This window comes from Echinops telfairi, unplaced genomic scaffold (genome assembly GCF_000313985.2).
Source record: "Echinops telfairi isolate 266 unplaced genomic scaffold, ASM31398v2 ScPeMD7_1;HRSCAF=3_0, whole genome shotgun sequence".
Classification (NCBI taxonomy): Eukaryota; Metazoa; Chordata; class Mammalia; order Afrosoricida; family Tenrecidae; genus Echinops; species Echinops telfairi.
In genome coordinates, this window is record NW_022103896.1 from 86384751 (window position 1) to 86401698 (window position 16948).

The following is a 16948-nucleotide window of genomic DNA, read 5'->3' on the forward strand; positions in this document are numbered from 1 at the left end:
TCTGTTTATATCACCTAGATCATATTTTTCAACTACTGTTTCTTACTCTGTTTCCAAATTTTCCTTTCCCGTTACCAGTAAATATCAATGCATCTGTATCGCACATTTGATCAATTTCACAATGACGCTGTTGGTAAAATTCACATGAAAGAATTCACGTGGCAGAAGTACATTTGTAAATCCAAGTGACTTATGTGAAAGAAAGGGAAATTTCAGGCATTACAGTCTCAGATAGCACACGCTATCATTGGGAAGCATGCAAGGCCTCATTGCAGGGGATGCTGGAGCTTTGCAACCAAAAATGTCCATTTCAGGGGACTGTGAAAACCACATGGGAAAATGGCCCTTAAGAGGAGTCCCCAAAGACAAAAAAGGAGTCCTGGATCAAAACAAAAAAAGAGAAAGAGTGTGTGTGAGCCCTGAGAGGGCATGGGGTACATGCCCATGCCCATGGGAGAGATCCCACCCTTGTACCTACAAGAGAGCACCTGAAAAAGGGGGGGGCACCCTGCCCTCAGTCTGTGCTATGTATCCCCTCTGATCCTCACTTGGAAAGGTGGGGGGCGGCATGGTTGAGGATATTGGCCATTCTTAGTTCCTGAGTTCAAGCACATATGTGACAAAATTTTGCTGGTGCCTTGTGTGTGCTCATGTTGACTTCCACCTGTGTCTAGTAACCTTGGTCTGAGCATCCCCAGATTTGGATCATCCCCATAGGTGTCTAATGTGTGCCTGATTTCTTTCCAATCCCTTTGTTGTGGCATGGCCAGCTAATTTTGTTTACTGTAGGCTTTTGGTGGAGACAACCCCCTCTATATCCCCAATCTTTCTGTCATTCCCCACTGAAGGAGTATGGACCCAAAACATTGGGGGATACTGGGAGTAGAAAGTCCATCTGGTTATTTCCTGCTAACAAATGGACACAAAGAATATTTTGGGTCTATATCATTCCTACTCTCCTGGGGGCAGGGGGGTTTGTCATCCACATAAGGGTCCATATTGAACAGGGTTAACTTGATCCAGATATTGGTCATCCTGGGTATGGAAATCTTGGCTCAGTGTCATTAGAAATTTGATGGCTTCTGGAAGAGACAAAGCAGGTTAACAGTTTAATAAGGCTAGAGAAGAGCTAAGGGATGGTAATGCCTGTGGAAGTGTAGGTTAGTCTCACATTGGAAGATTCCAAAGGAAATTTCAGGAGGTATTCTTAACACTGGAGTGCCAGTCATAGAGTGCAAACCTACTTTAAACAAAGTAGGTTATGTAAAAGCATTTACCAATTTAAAGACTGTTGTGGATTTGAGGTAAGGTTTTTTGCAGAGCACTTATCTGTCTCAGAGTGCTGACACAACACCATCATAAGGCCGTCTAATGGTTCACATGTGTACTTATCTTGCTCCATTTGATCTGAGCCTGAGGAGTTGGTTCCCATGATTTCCACAGGTTTACCCATGAATGGTGAATCCACGCACTCTGTCCTAGAACTTTAATGACAGTAGGGGGAGAAAGAATTACTGGGAAAGGACCCTTCCAGACTGGCAGGAGCTGGGACGTGGGGGACCCATCCTTCCATGTTTTTGTAAGTACTGGGTCTCCTGGAATGCACAAGGGGGTAGTTTTCCTCCCCTTGGGCCTGGACAAACCCGTATTGATGGAATGCCTCTTGGCACTGGCCTACTCTTATGACATATTAGTGTAGTAAGGACACTTCAGCATCTACAGAGGGCTCTGTTATGAAGAAAGGGTGCCCATACAAAACTTCACAGGGGCTTAAACATTTAGGGTACTGTGGAGCCATTCTGAAACATAACAGAGCTATTAGCAGTGCATCTTTCCAGTTCATCTGAGTGTCCTCTATCAATTTCCTGAGGGTTAATCTTAAGTGTTGGTTAATTCTCTCTCCTTTCCCTGAGGATTGTGGTCTTCATGCACAGTGGAGATGATAAGTTACTCCTAAGTGTTGAGATACTGCTTGAGTGATTTTATAAATGAAAGCAGGCCTGTTGTCATTTTGTAGTGTTTGGGGAAGCCCATATCAAGGAATTATTTCCTGAAGTAACCCTTTAGTTACTTCATGAGTCTTCTCAGTGTAGGTGGGATATACATCAACCCATCAAGTAAAGGTGTCTATGAACACTAGAAGATATTTGAGCCCTTGGATGGCTGGGAGTGGAGTAAAATCCACCTACCAATCCTCCCCCAGCTAAGGTCCTTTGTGTTGAGCAGCCTGAGAAAGATAACTTCTAAGTGCCCCTTGAGCAAGTTAGACCGTGGCAAGTTGGAAAGTGAGAAGTTACTGACTTGATAGTTATGACTAAATTGGGCCCCCAGGATGGTTGTGGGCCACAGAACTGAGTAATCAGAGTTAAGAAAGGTTTGTAGCTAAGATGTGTGGCATCATGGAAAGCTTTTACTACTTTCCACTGTAATCTTTGTGGCAATAAGAGTTTGTTATTTTTCTCCCACTGTCCATCAGGTCAAAGGCAAGATTCTTGAGTGGTAGCCTGTTCCACTTTCTCGCGAGAGGAAGCTGGTTCTGGGGAATCAGCATTTATGGAGACTAGGGGGTTTGTGATGAGCACTGCTGTCTGGCTGCTCTGTCAGCTGTTTAGCTTCCCACGGCAACTTCTAAGACTCCTGTCTGGTGCCCATGGCAGTGCACTACATCCACGTCAGTAGGATTTTGGACAGCTTCGAGGAGTGGTCTGATTTGGCTCCCATATTTAATGGGGCAGCCGGTTAGATATCTTCTCTCTTGCCAGATTGAAGAATGTGCATGAATAACTGAAAGGCCCTATCTAGAATCTGTGTACAGAGTTCATCTCTCCCCTCTACTAGCTTGATATCGCCTGAAAGAGCTGAGTTCAGCTAGCTGGTCTCAGGTTCCTAAGGGCAGGGGGTTGACTTCCATGACTTGGTCATGGAATACGATGGCATTTCCGGCCCTGCACACTCTATCACAGCTGCTACCATCAGAAAACTGGACAGTGTGCTATAGCAAGTGGTTGGTCTTTAAGGTCTGACCAAGGCAGGTTAATAGACAACAGCTCAAAGCAGGAATGAAGGGGCTCACAATCATGCCTAGGGTCAGAGAGTAAGGTAGCTAGACTGAGATTGCAGCTAGTTTGGCCTGTGACATCAGGGTTCTCTATAAGAAGGATTTGGTATTTTAATAGGTGACTATCAGAACGCCAATTATTGCCTTGCAGAAGGTTTGTAGATCTTGTGGTTAGTTAGGATCTCTAAAGCGCCTCCTATAGTAAACTGAACTGCTTCTTGGACCAGGACTGCCATGATAGCTTTTGCACCTAGGCAAGGTGCCCAGCCAGGTGAGGTATGATCTAATCGTTTTAATAAATATGCCACTGATTGAGACTGGTCTCCGTTTTTTTGGATTAGCATTCCCAGGGCTGCCCCCTTTCTCTCATGGGCATATAGAAAGAGCTTTTTTGTTGGGATTTGAAGTTCCCAGTGCCACTTGAAGCAGAAGATCCTTCAATTGGTCTACTGAATTATTTTGCTCTGTGCCCCATAGGAGGGTTTCTTTGGCACTTTTTTCTTTTAGGCTTTCATATAGTGGTTTTGCCAGGAGCCCATGGTTGGGAATCCAAACTCTACAAAACCCAGTGAGCCCTAGAAATGCTTGCAGCTGTCACCGCCTATCTGCCTCATGTAGCTCCACCATTACTCTTACTCGCTCTAAGGAAAGCCCTTTCTTTCCTTTAGATAAGACTAGTCCTAGGTGTGTTAGTTCTTATTTCACTAGCAAAGCCTTCACCTTAGAGACTATAGCCTCCTTCTACCAAGAAGTTTAGAACTTGTATAGTATGGGTAATAGACTGATCTCGATGGAGTAGGTGAGGAGGTTGTCCACATATTGTAGAACTGTGCCTCCCTCTAGAGTAAGGTCTAGGTCTCGACTTGGGGCTTACCTGAAGATATGCGTACTATCACTGAAACTCTGAGGTAAGACAGTCCCCTAGAGGTGGTGTGACTGCCCCTGATCTAACTTCCACTCAAAAGCTCCTGGTGAATGGCTGTTACTTTAGTATAGTTGATGACCTTTGGCCGCCCTGATTTTAGTCCATTTGTCTCACACACACTAGAAGATGTTCCCATGCTAACCTGTTGGTGGGATCATGATAATCCCAGGTGGGGTCAGTGGGAGGCACAACTCTTTCTCCTTTTGGATAGTTATAATTCATCACATGTAAACTATCTGCAAATTATTTCGCTTCCTTCAGTACTTGCTCTTTCTCAAAATCTGTCATACTTTGTCCTGGAATTTTCATTACATCCTTCCAGACCAAGTCATAGGCCAAGGTCAGGTGCTGAAAAGTATCTAGGTACTGTCCTGGATTATCTGAGTAGCTGCCTAGGTCACTCTTAATCTGTTTGAGTTCAGTTAGCGTTAAAGGCTTATGAATCATCTGAGAATCAAATTCTCTGGCTGCCTGTACCAAAGGTAGAACTTTGGAGCCCTCTTCCTTCTCAGGTTCTATAGGTTCAGTTTCAGAGGGCTGTGTAGCTGGGCTAGGGACTGAGAGGCTCTTAGCTCTAGACACTGGGCCCTTTAGAGGGCTTTTGGTATATTTGGAGCAAAGGTCTTTACTGTTTCTCGAGAGAAGGATGCCTCAACATAAGGGATTTCCACCCACTTTCCCACCCCCTTGCAGAAAAGCTCTACCTGTATTAGAGTAGGGAGGGAGAGTGTGCCATGCTTTAGGCAGGATTCCCGTCCCTACAATGTACTGGGGCCAGACAGAGTTTAGAAGAACACCAGTGTCTGCTTCTGTAGTGTCTACTGGTCAAATCTAGACCAGTTAGACAGGATACAGTACAAAACCATTCTCGGGGGGAATGGACTCCTTGTTGCCCATCTAGAAAACAAACAGCAAAAGGTTAGAGAGCCCAGCGTCCCAGGGTCACAGCCAGGGATTCCAGTACTCTGGAACCTGAGAGCCTCGGACTGACATCTTCTTCATCCTTGGTGGTCCTTGGCTTTCCACAAGAAAGAATTCATACCAAAGCCTGGTTTGTGATCCAAGTGAGTTTTATGAAGAACAGAAGATGGTTCAGGTTTTACACAGGCACCTTCAGGGCACTTCACACCCACATGTGGCGACCTGAGGCCAGAGACACCTCAGCATGGCTGAGGAGCAGCTGGAGGAGATGGAGGTGGGCTCCCAATTCTGACTTTTCAGGGCCCTTCACTGGGAGGCATGCTCAACGGTACTGGTTGGTGCCATTGGCTGAATTAAGCCCACCTGGCCTAGATTGGGGCCCTCCAGGTGTACTGGCTTCCTGTCTCTAAGGCCTGGATTTGTGCGTGCCCCCTAGCCTTTATCGGCTTCTGGTTGCCTTCTGGGAGCCTTAGCATGCAGAGAGACAACCCCTAGTTTATGCCTCTAGCTACTTAACATCTCCACCTCTTTTGTACTTAAGATTCCTGACAGTTTCTTTCCATTTATTAGCACTTCTCCCCTTTCCAGTTTCCAATTAATAGCTGACAACAGCAATACACCAGCCACCACCATATGAGAAACTCATAAACAAGTACTAGGAAGATCGGCTGACCTAACAGCTAGCAGCCCAGTGCTTAGCCCAATTTGTTTTTCATTTGCATTCTGAGATGGGTAGAGAAAATTAGAATACCCTTAACAATGAAACAAAGACTCTGACTATATACATACATACGTATATATATAATCTCTCTCAAATTTACCTGCCAGAAGATCTAGAATTCAATTGACAAGGCATTTTCTCCATATTCATCATTGCCAAAGCTAACTCTCAAAGAGATAAAGATTTTCAAATTGCTTCTTTCTTGCATATTAGATCCTTTTAGCATGTGAAAGATAAAAAGACAGTGCGTTCCCTGAGATTAAAAAAGTATTTAATGTTAGAAAACCTGTCATTTATCACATTCATAGACTAAAGGAGAAAAAATCGATTGATTCAGAGTAAGTATTTATGAAGTTCAAAATCCACTGTAGATTAAAAAACAACTCTTACACAAATAGGAATAGAAGCAAATGGGATTTGACCTGATAAAAATTATGTAACCTGGTGTTTTAGTAAACATGATGATGTTGTAATCTAAATGATGAAAAGTTAGAAGCATTTTTCTTTAAAATTAAGGGTGGAGAAATCATGCAAATTATCACCTCTTTTATGGAGCTTTGTATTCAGGAGTTAGCCTATGCAGTTTTCACTCCAGAATAAGCCATCTGAATAATGGAATACAATAGGAGCCTAGGCACAGACCCAAGCAGCTGCGGAAACTAGATCTTTGCTAGAGCAGGCAGTAGAAATGGACTAATAAAAGGCCCTAGTAAACGTTGTTCTTTTGAATAGAAGATATAAATCAGATCTCTACCTCACTGTATTTACCAAAACCAAATCCATATCAATTAACTACTTACGTATGAATAGTGAAATATTAAAACTACAGGACTTCAGGATGAGGAGGGCTTTCCTACACAAGACACACATGAACATATTATAATACGACACTAAATAACAAATAATTTAAAGATAACTACCCCAAAATTTGAAAGGACAACATACACAAAAATTTCGCAAAGTGAAAATGTCTTATGTCAAGTGAGAAGTAAACAAAAAAACAAATTAAAAGCAGGGAAATGCAAAATGCTATCGCTGGCATCTGATTGCCAATAGATTAACAAAAATAAAGACATTTTGAAATACCATATGTTAGTGAGGGAGTAGAGCAAAAAGAAAGCTGCTAAGGAGGGTCTAAATTGATATTCTCTTTAGATGGAGAGCCATTCTGGAAAAGTGTATATTGTCATGTAAACCTGCACACCAATACACCCTCGACTGAAACCCCATGGCCACTGAGCTGATTGTCACTCAGAACGATCCCATAGGGTAGAATAGATCAGCTTTCTTGGGTTTCTGAGGTTGTTAACCTAAATGGGAATGGATTGCTTCATCTTTTTGTCCCTCATATCTGTGTTTCATTCATTCTGATTCTTAAATATAGTCAAGGCTGTTTTTTCTGTAACACAGGAAGGAGAGAAAGAAACAGTGAATATCTAAGAATAGAATATATTTAGGCAATCAATTATTGTGATAGTAGTAAATAAATATTACTCAGAACAATCTAGATGAATATTAGAGATATACTATTTATGGAAAAACAACTTAAAATGTCTAAAAAGCATTGAGGGATTCTGTTTTATAGTGTTCAAAGTTTAGTAAATCCAACCAATATACTTTTTATGGGTACATATTTATGTGAAGAAGCTCTGGTTGTGCAGTGGTTGAAGCACTCAATGGGTGACCAGAAAGTCAGTTGTTAGAACTCAAGATGTGACAATTTGTCTCAGAAAAGATTTGTAGCCATAAAAACTGTATCTAGCAGTTCTACTCCACTCTGTACAGTCACTATGAGTCAGAATTGACTCACTGGTACTTTGTATGTGAAAATACTATTTCTAAAAAGGCAAAGAGACAATATACAATTAGTTCAGTATAATGATCATCTCTACAGATAATAGAGAATGTACATGGGACAGAGAACCTGATCTTCTGACCAAATCTCTGGGTAACTAAATTATTTGTTTCCAAGTCCCCTTCACATACTTATTAAAATATCCATCACAGACATGGGTAGTTTAAATGCCCAGGTAATTTTCATTCTCAGCAGGTTTGAGAATTACTGTACTGGAGTAAATGGACTTTAAAGTTTACAGTAAATGAGCTTGATGATCCTGAAAATTGACTTTTGTTATCAGAAAAGTTCCCTTCTAAAGTATTTTGAAGGCTAAAATAAAATATCTTGATAATTCATGGCTGCTTGTCAGCTTTTAAGACCCAGGTGCTATGCAATGAAGGATAAAACAAGAGCATTAAACACATTATTGAATTAACTGGCATCTCTCATGAAACTATGACTGTAGACAGCCAAACAAGGATCTGAATTCCATGATGGGTTTGGTTACATAAGCAGTCTCAGCAGCTACTCATTTATTTATCTATTTTGTTATTGTAAATGTACCTATCACATAACCTTTGTCAATTCTACCTTATATGGATGTGAAACTTCTTGGCAGCAGTTACAATAATAAGCGGTGTAAAAACAAAACAACTCACTTCATTAAGTGCATGGTTACTCATAGCAAGTCTATAGGACAGGGGACAACTGTCCCCAGGAGTTTCCAAAACTGTTATCTTTAGAGGAGTAGAGAGCCTGTTTTTCTCCCACAGAATGCTGGTAGTTTCGAACTGCTCACATTGCAGTTAGCAGCTCACTACAGGACCACCATGCCACCTTAATCAATGTGATGGTTCCATCACTGTTAGCCCCACCTTTCTTCTTCTGTCCCATCCCTGGTAACTTCTAATGAGGTCTATACATTTGCCTTTTCTGGTCTTTTTCTATAAGTCAGGTAATAACCTTGAATAAGTGTGCAGTACCTTTTATAAATTGTCTACATCCATACCAAACCAAAATCTGAAACTCACTGCCATTTCAGTTGATTCAAACTGTAAGGTAGAATTCCCTTGGTGATAGTTCTAAACAGTAACTCTTGAAAGGAGTAGAAGCCTCCTCTTTCACCCACAGAGTAGCTGGTACTTTGAACTGCTGACCTTGCAGTTAGCAGCCCAACAAGTAACCATTCTGCCATAGGTAATGCTAAATCAGTCCGGCTTCCTGAGTCAAAGGTCGTATGAATCTGTTGATTATGGACCAGTTTGGGAGAAGAAACACAAGTTCTAGTTCTGAGTCAGCTTGGAGCTTTGGGTAAACCTGAGCAAATCATCTAGCCTCACTTTCCTACGTGTTCTCATCTATACAAGAAGAGGGTTGCATAGAGTAATGTTTTCCTAACTTACGTTGCCCTAGTAGCTATTACCATCATATTTTCCCAGAAAACTACAATTCCCCTGTACTGTTGTTTACTTAACAGCTTTCCAGAGGATTGTTTTGGCAAGATGGCAGACGAGGCAGAGAATCTACTCAGGCTTCTCAAAGAAAGACATGAGAAACCAAATGAAATAAATGCAAATGATAATCCTGGAGCCCTACGTTTCAAAGGAAAGGAAGAATACATGGATCAAACGCCAATTTAAAGAAAATCTAATGAATGAAAATAGTGAATAGGAAGACAAATGGAGTTGTGAATTGTCAACTGGCCTAACATAGCAAGGTCATTTTGAAGTTTTGCAAGCAGCACTCTGATTGGGGTTAACAACCAAATAATTATTTCCTCTCATTCTCGTCTATGCCAGTGGCCACACTAATTGATAGCAATCAGAAACTAATCATAGATATACTGCCCAGTCAAACTCACACCTCCTGAACTTCCATTTATTGGACAAACATCACCACCCACTCCTGCATGACCCGTTTAATGGCAGACAGTAGCCAACATCAGACCAATCTACCGTTAATCACACTATACAAACATCAGAGAGCCATGCATACATTCCCAACCTCTATCACTCTTGGAGACAGATGATGAGTACTTTGATCTAGTGAGAAGAATAGACATATGCCTGATTCAGTCAAATATATCAAAATAAAATAAATCAGTACAATAAACTAAAAATAACAAAATCTGGAGTTCCTTGAGGAGATGGCTGCTAGATAATAAGCTCGGGAAGATCTCCGCAGCAAGCAGCAGTGATGGTCCACTCGGATGAGTATCCTGCACTTCATGGTGAGAATTTCAGCACCAAGCTTAGTTTCTTAGAGTGGGAGAGCAGCAACACCTACTAGCAGACTCTATCATTGAGTAGCAGCATGAGCTACTTCTGCTAGCCCTGCTCTTCCCCAGCACAGCCGATTCTGCCTGGTCTCTGAGGCAACCTAACCAACTAAACCTCTTCCCTTGCTGGTCTGAAGGAGACAGGTTTGCATGGGCAGCTTAGTGCAGACATAACCACTACCTTAGTGTGTTCATCCAGATTGACTAGAGAAACAAATCCACAGACACTCAGATGTGTATGAGGGAGAGCTTGATATTAAAGAGTAATTGTATATTAAGAAAACATCCCAGTCCAATCCAAATCAAATCCATAAATCTGATATAAGCCCATATGTCTGATACCAGGCTATAAATTCCTCTTCAGACTTATACAATACATGCAATGATGTCAAATGCAGGAAAATCACAGGCCTGTGAGTGGAATGTCTTGTGAATCCAGTGGCGGTGGAAGCATCTCCAGGGCTCTGTCTGCCATCAGCGTGGCTCCATGTGGCTTGTCAACAGGAAGGTGAAGCAGAGAGAGAGGGTGTCCTGCCTCCAGGGAGGAAGAATAAGTTCACTGAATCCTCATGAGAAGGCCATACCCACAAGTAGGGGTCAATCAGGCTGTGACCTGAGTGACAGTCTAGACCCCACCTCTCCATTCTTTTATCAAGTTGGCATAAAATTGTGTAACCACCACACATAGCTTAACTTTTGGCTTTTCAAATTTGTTTCTCCACCCTTTCTCCTTCTCTTCTGCATTTGTCCCCAGTGCCCTCACATCCCACTTGAACCACCCCGCTTATGCAGCACACATGTTCCAGCTTTGCCCATTGCCCTCCTCTGGATCAGCCCCACCCTCATAAAAATACTCCTTTTCTTCAGACAAAAACAGGCAGTTCTTTAGAGTCTGACACACCCATCAAACCAGGCTCCCCACTCCCTACACCAGTGCACAGACACTACATTCACAATGACACAGCAACAGAAATTAGAGGCTACACCTAAGTCGTTTGTCTCTTCTGTCTCTTGTTTCCTTGCCTGAACATCCACTCATTATCTCTTTCTACCGGTTCTCTTTTTCCTCATGAAATCTATTTCAGTAGACTTATTCATTCTGATTACCCCACTTGAAATATATTTTCCCACTATTTTTACAAATTTGTCACCTTATTAAAACAGCCACTTATTATTATTAGCATTACTTTTATTTTATTCTCACTCTTCTTCCCCTCACTTACCACTTTCTCCACTTATTTACCTCTCTCCTCTTTTCTCCGTTTCACCACTGTACATTTTAAATATCCTATTCAATCTCTCATACATCACCAAAGTACCAAATACCAATACACATGCTATAGTTGGGTTTGTTGTGCCAACTAGGCCATTGGGAACATGTGGTAAGACTTTGTTCGGGTCACTGCTTGATTGGAGGACAACTGAAATAAATAAGACAGCCAGCATCCCATCACCCTCTTGCTCCCTGATGATCAGACCAGTGTGCTGCTAGTTATCTAGTTATCTGCCTCAACCTGTGTGCTACACTACCTGTGGGCCAAGTCAACCCATGGATTGTGTCGCTAGATCTTGGGGCTCCTTCGAGACCTGCTTCTCTATGCTGCTGGTGTGTACCTTGCTTAAGCTTGAAGCTGGTGAATCCTTTTGCTGTGATTGAGTTTGAGATCCCACCAGGGCCTGCTTTGCTAAACTCTCTAGCTACTGACTGTTGCTGACCCACCCTGCTGCCTGCTGCATACGGGCAGACTCTGCCTGCCTTGTCTGAGGGAAGACTCCACTGTCTGCTTCCTTGACCTTGGACCTGGCAACACATGTGAGTTGAAGGACTTCTAGTACATTAATTATTTCACAAAAGTGAGTTGAATTCAGCCCTCTGTCCTGCTGTTTGGACTAATTAGCTGTTATATTCCTTTTCACTGTATAAACCAATCTCTCTATATAAAATCATAAGTGTCCTGGTTTTGCTTCTCTAGAGAGCCCTGCATAACACAACACAACACAAAAGCTCGCACATCACCAATAGCTGTCCCATCGTGCCAAAAAAAAAGAGCAGTCAAACACTATAAATACACAAAAATCAAGAAAAACAAGCACAAACAACTTAAAATCACCCGAATTCCAATAGGGCACTCTGATGAACTACAGAATTCAGAAACAAGGATATTTAGGTCCTTTCAAGAGATGTAGGGAACACTCAAGAGAGTAATAGAAGAAATTGACATACTAAACCCAAAAATTCCCAGAAAAAAAGAAGAAAAATGAGATAACAGAATTAGTCAACCTAGTAAAGACCTGAGGGAGAGATTGGGAAAAACAGAAAATAGAATCAGTGAGCTTGAAGACAATCACTCTGACTACAACCGATGATGGAACAATCACCCCCCAAAAGTGAAAGAATTAGAGAAGAGGACAATGTGAGATACTACCAAGAGAAACAAGCTACATCTCATCAGGATCTTAGAACAAGAGAAATAAAATGTTCTACAGATAAAATAGTAGGAGAAATCATAGAAGAAAAATTCCCTGACATCACAAATGAGGAGAAAATAAGTATTCAAGAAACTAAGATAACCCCAAACACGATAGATCCTAAAAGAAAAGCATCATCACATAAGGTAGCCAAACTATCCAATTTCAAGGAAAAGTAAAGAACCTTAAGAGCAGCTAGATAAGAAAGGATAGCATCAATGATTGAATAACCCCAGCCAATGGGATTGAACAACAGAATTGTTTTGTGTATGGATATATTGGAATGTGTAACATATGTCAATAAGATTATAGGGGGAAAAAAGATTTATCTGTATGAGCCAAATGACAGCAGCCAGGGTCTGAAAGATTGAAGAGGAAAGATTCGATAAGAGTCAGTGAGCCTCTGCTAATGACAGAGAGTCAATTAAGGAAAGGAGGGTGGAAATGGTTGCATAACTAGAAGAACACAGTAAAGTAGGCCACTATAATCAATTACACATGTAGACATTATTCAATAGGGATGTTCTGCTGTGTACATCCTGATAACAACATCCAATAAAAGGTTTTAAATGATAATAATGACACTATCAATGAATTAATTGCTCTAATAAAAGTACAGAAAGTAGCAGACAAGGTAAGAAAACATGACCCATCTATATACTATCTTGAGACACACTATCTCAAAGACACAAATAGACTAAAATTCAGATGATGACAAAAACATCTGCCCAATCAATGGCACACATAAGAGTAGCAATATTAATCTCTGATAAAACAGACTTCAAGGCGAATAACACAAGGAGAGACAAGAATTGACACTAAATAATGTTTAAATGAAAAATACATCGAGAACATATAACCTTAATAAACATATATGTACCTAATGAAACATTCTTAGAACGCAGCAGTCAAATACTAACAAAGTATAGAAATAAACAAAGGAACAAAATAAAGAAAAGTTAACTAGCACATGAAAACAGAAAATAAAACCCAGATGATTAATAAAAATCAGAAATAGATAATACCTTGGAAAACCACAGAAGTATACTTGGAACCAATAGAAGACAAAATTACTGAGATTGCATTCAAATCACTTCATACTAATTTGTTAAAGCAACAATGGGAGAAAAATGAAAGAAAAAACAACAGGAAAGAACACTGAAGGATCTTGTGGTACATCACCAAGAGTAACCGCCTACATGCGATTCCAAGTTCAGTACTGCTCACATGTCCGACCACCCGAAATGGTGGCATGGTGGCTAATTCTTCTTGGTACAGTGATTACAATTTCAGAAGAGCAAAAGACAATAAAAAACTTTTTAAAGTTATGAAAGATTCTTTGGAAGAAAATTTGTCTAACATCATGAAAGATGAGGTGATATGTAGTCAAAAAACTCAACAATTCCCAAACTAGGTAAACCCCACCAAAAAAATCACCAAAATATACATACCATAACTGAACTTTCCAAACCCAAAGACAAGGAAAGAATCCTGAAGACAATTTGGGAAAATTAGTCACTTATAAAGGATAACCATGAAGACTAAACTTTGAATCTTAGCAGAGACCATGAAGGCAAGAGGCAATAGTGTAATAAATATAAAATTCTGAATGAAAACAAAATTTCCAACCAAGAATTGCACAGCCAGCAGAAGTAGACATTAAATGCTAGGTGCCATCAAATCTGTCCCCCAGCCAGAGGGGCCCCATGCACAACAGAACCTAACATTGACTGGTCCTGCTTCATCTTCACCATTGGTCTTATGCCAGAGCCCATTGTTGCCACTGTGGTGCCAATCCATCTCCTTGAGGGACTCCCTTTCTCTTGATGCCCCTTTACCAGGAATCATGTCCTTCTCCAGGGTCTGGTCTCTCCTAACAATATGTCGAAAGTATGTAAGATGTGGTGTTGCCATTCTTCCCTAAGGAGAATTCTGGCCTTGCTTCTTCCAAGACAGATAGGCTTGTCCTTTTAGCAGACCGTTATACAGTACTTCCAATTTTTAACAGACACACTGTCTTACAAAGATATGGATAAGGAGGAAGCAGACTTAGGGAAATCTTCAAAATTTCAAAAATAAAGATTAGTTTGATGTTAGATTTCATTAACACTGCCATAGCTTAAACTCGGTTTGCCGTAGAGAAGACGGGGGTCCAAGAAGACTAATTCTTCCTGGGTTCTGTCTTGTAGAATAAGGCAGATAAAAACCCTGTAGAAAGTGTGCATCCACAGCAGTGAAAGCAGCATGTGCAAAAAAGCAGAGGCAAGAGAAAAGGTAGAGCATGTGTGTATATGAGATTTGAAATAGTTCACTTTCCTGATGTTGTCAGGATTCTGACAGTTCGAATGTTCAATAATGCTTTTGGCTCATGATAATGACTCGTTATTACCAGGAAATGTGTGTGTGTGCATATGTGTTGTAGTCTTGTATGTTTTTTACCTAAAAATATTTCATTATTTTGCCTATTGAGGTTTTCAATCTCCCCTCTTTCTATCTTTTAAGTGATATTATTTTCACTCTTACTAGGAAGGTTTTATATGTTGTCAAATTTAAACTTACAACTTAACAAATGAATATTGGCCATTATTTATAGTAGAGTGTACTAGAGAATTGATTGTGAAAGATGTAGGCCTCTCCCCACCCCCACTGCCGGCCCCCTTAATCTGGACTTTATTTGAAAGTAGTACCTAGGTCTATCTCCATGAAGAAGTAGAATTTAATAATGATTGTGGTCAATATATCTATCATAATTTGCATTCATTTTCTGGTTGCTGTTGGATGAAAACCTGTGGTTAATAGTGACCAGTGGACTGCAGTAAAATGATGAATGTTACCTAAATTTTGAGCAATTAAGCTGAAATGTCTTTTATATCCCTCTTCCATTGACATTAAAATTCTGAGTTAAGCTGTTATGGATGGCTAGATATAGAACAAATCCCAAGAGATGCCTACATCACCGTAAGATGTGGAATAGCCAGTAGAAAAACATTTGACCTCTGTTCTCTGTTCTTTTGAGCCATGCCAAAACCTAAAGCTAATTAATGGAGGCTTAAAAGACTAAGAGGGATGACCAAACTCACTACTGTGGAGTGGATTCTATCTCATAGCAACCCTATAGAACAGAGGAGAACTACCCCCATTTGGTTTCTGTGACTAAATCTTTCCAGGGGTTCAATAAGCTAATCTTTCTCTCACCCAATGACTGGTAAGTTTGAACCTTTGACTTTGTGGTTACATCCCAACATGTAACCAACTATGCCACCAGAGCATGATGGAATCCATAAACATGAATATTGTATACTCTCTGTGAATATACATTAATAAGCTCAATAATTTCCATTATCAGGGATTTATATATATATATAAAACCATTCTGTAGTTGAATCATGTCCAGCAGAATTGTACATTTGTTACCACAGTTTCCAAACATTCTTTTTCTATATGGACCTGTTGACGTCATCATCCCTTCACCCCACCACCACCTCTGTGTCACCCCCAAAAAACCTTATTCCACTTGCTGACTCTATGAGTTTATCAGTCCTAGTTTTATACACCCAAACCAAAAATATATATACTGCAACTTCAAGAGGGTGACCCCAATGATATAACACTCCCAAGCTACCCCCTAATGTGGCCAATCAAAAACCAAATAAAACAATACACCCCAAAATACATACAATTTTGCAAATCAGATCAGGTCCAGCATGCATCCCAGGGAGAATCTACTGAAAAGTTTTAACTGTTTAAATCAGACCTTATTCTTACATCAACTGGATGCAAACCAATCACTTTTATTAAACTAAATCCTCCTAGATTGATGAGCTCCGATCCTATGAACTCTTAGTTAGCAGCTAATTACTCCAATCAACTGGCTTCAATCTACTTCTGCTTTGCGTAGAGGGCAAATGTGGGAGAAGCCTCAACAGAGTTGAAGCTGCGTCTTCTAATTTGCAATTCTAAATGATTGCTCACTTCAGGACTTAGTAAGTAGGAGTCTCAAACTCTTGTCTTTAGATTTACAGACTAATGCTTACTCAGCCATTTTACCTGTGTTCACCAGCCTTTGATTTTTCTCAACTAACCATAAAGACATCGGTACATTATACCTTTTATTCAGTGCTTGAGTCAGAAGAGTAGGAACTGCCTTCAGTCTTTTGGTCTGAGCTGAACTCGGACAACCTGGTGCATTTTTAGGCGACGAACAGATGTACAACATTATCGTCACAGCCCATGCCTTCATGATAATCTTCCTTATAGTAATCCCTCCTATAATCGGAGGTTTCGGCAACTGATTAGTCCCATTGATAATCGGGGCCCCAGACAGAGCTTTCCCTCGAATAAATACCATAAGTTTCTGGTGACTTCCCCCTCTTGCCATCTCTTACTAGCCTCATCTATAGTTGAAGCAGGAGTCGGGACCGGCTAAACTACCTACCCTCAGCCTGCAGGAAATCTTGTCCACGCCGGAGCATCAGTAGATTTAACAAGTTTTTCCCCTCCACTTGGCAGGAGTCTCTTCAATCCTGGGGGCAATTAACTTTATTACTACAGCAATTACTATAAAATCCCCATCTATAACTCAGTATCAAATGCCTTTATTCCCTTGATCAGTAGTAATTACTGCAGTCCTCCTTCTTTCTCTCCCTGCTCTAGCAGGTGGGGTAACTATGCTCCTCACAGAGCGCAAGGGGACCCAATTCTATCCCAACACTTACTTTGATTCTTCCGGTACCCAGATG

At 40.8% G+C, this 16948-nt stretch overlaps 1 protein-coding gene across 1 annotated transcript in view; it reads right to left on the bottom strand.

The window, feature by feature from the left end:
• The window catches only part of LOC101647160 (U2 small nuclear ribonucleoprotein A'-like), a 49527-nt gene extending 32940 nt beyond the window's left edge, over nucleotides 1-16587 (bottom strand). Inside the window, 1 exon segment of the mRNA XM_045293390.1 lies at nucleotides 16316-16587. Coding sequence (XP_045149325.1) covers nucleotides 16316-16587 — 272 coding nt within the window.
• Between the last annotated feature and the right edge of the window lie 361 nt (nucleotides 16588-16948).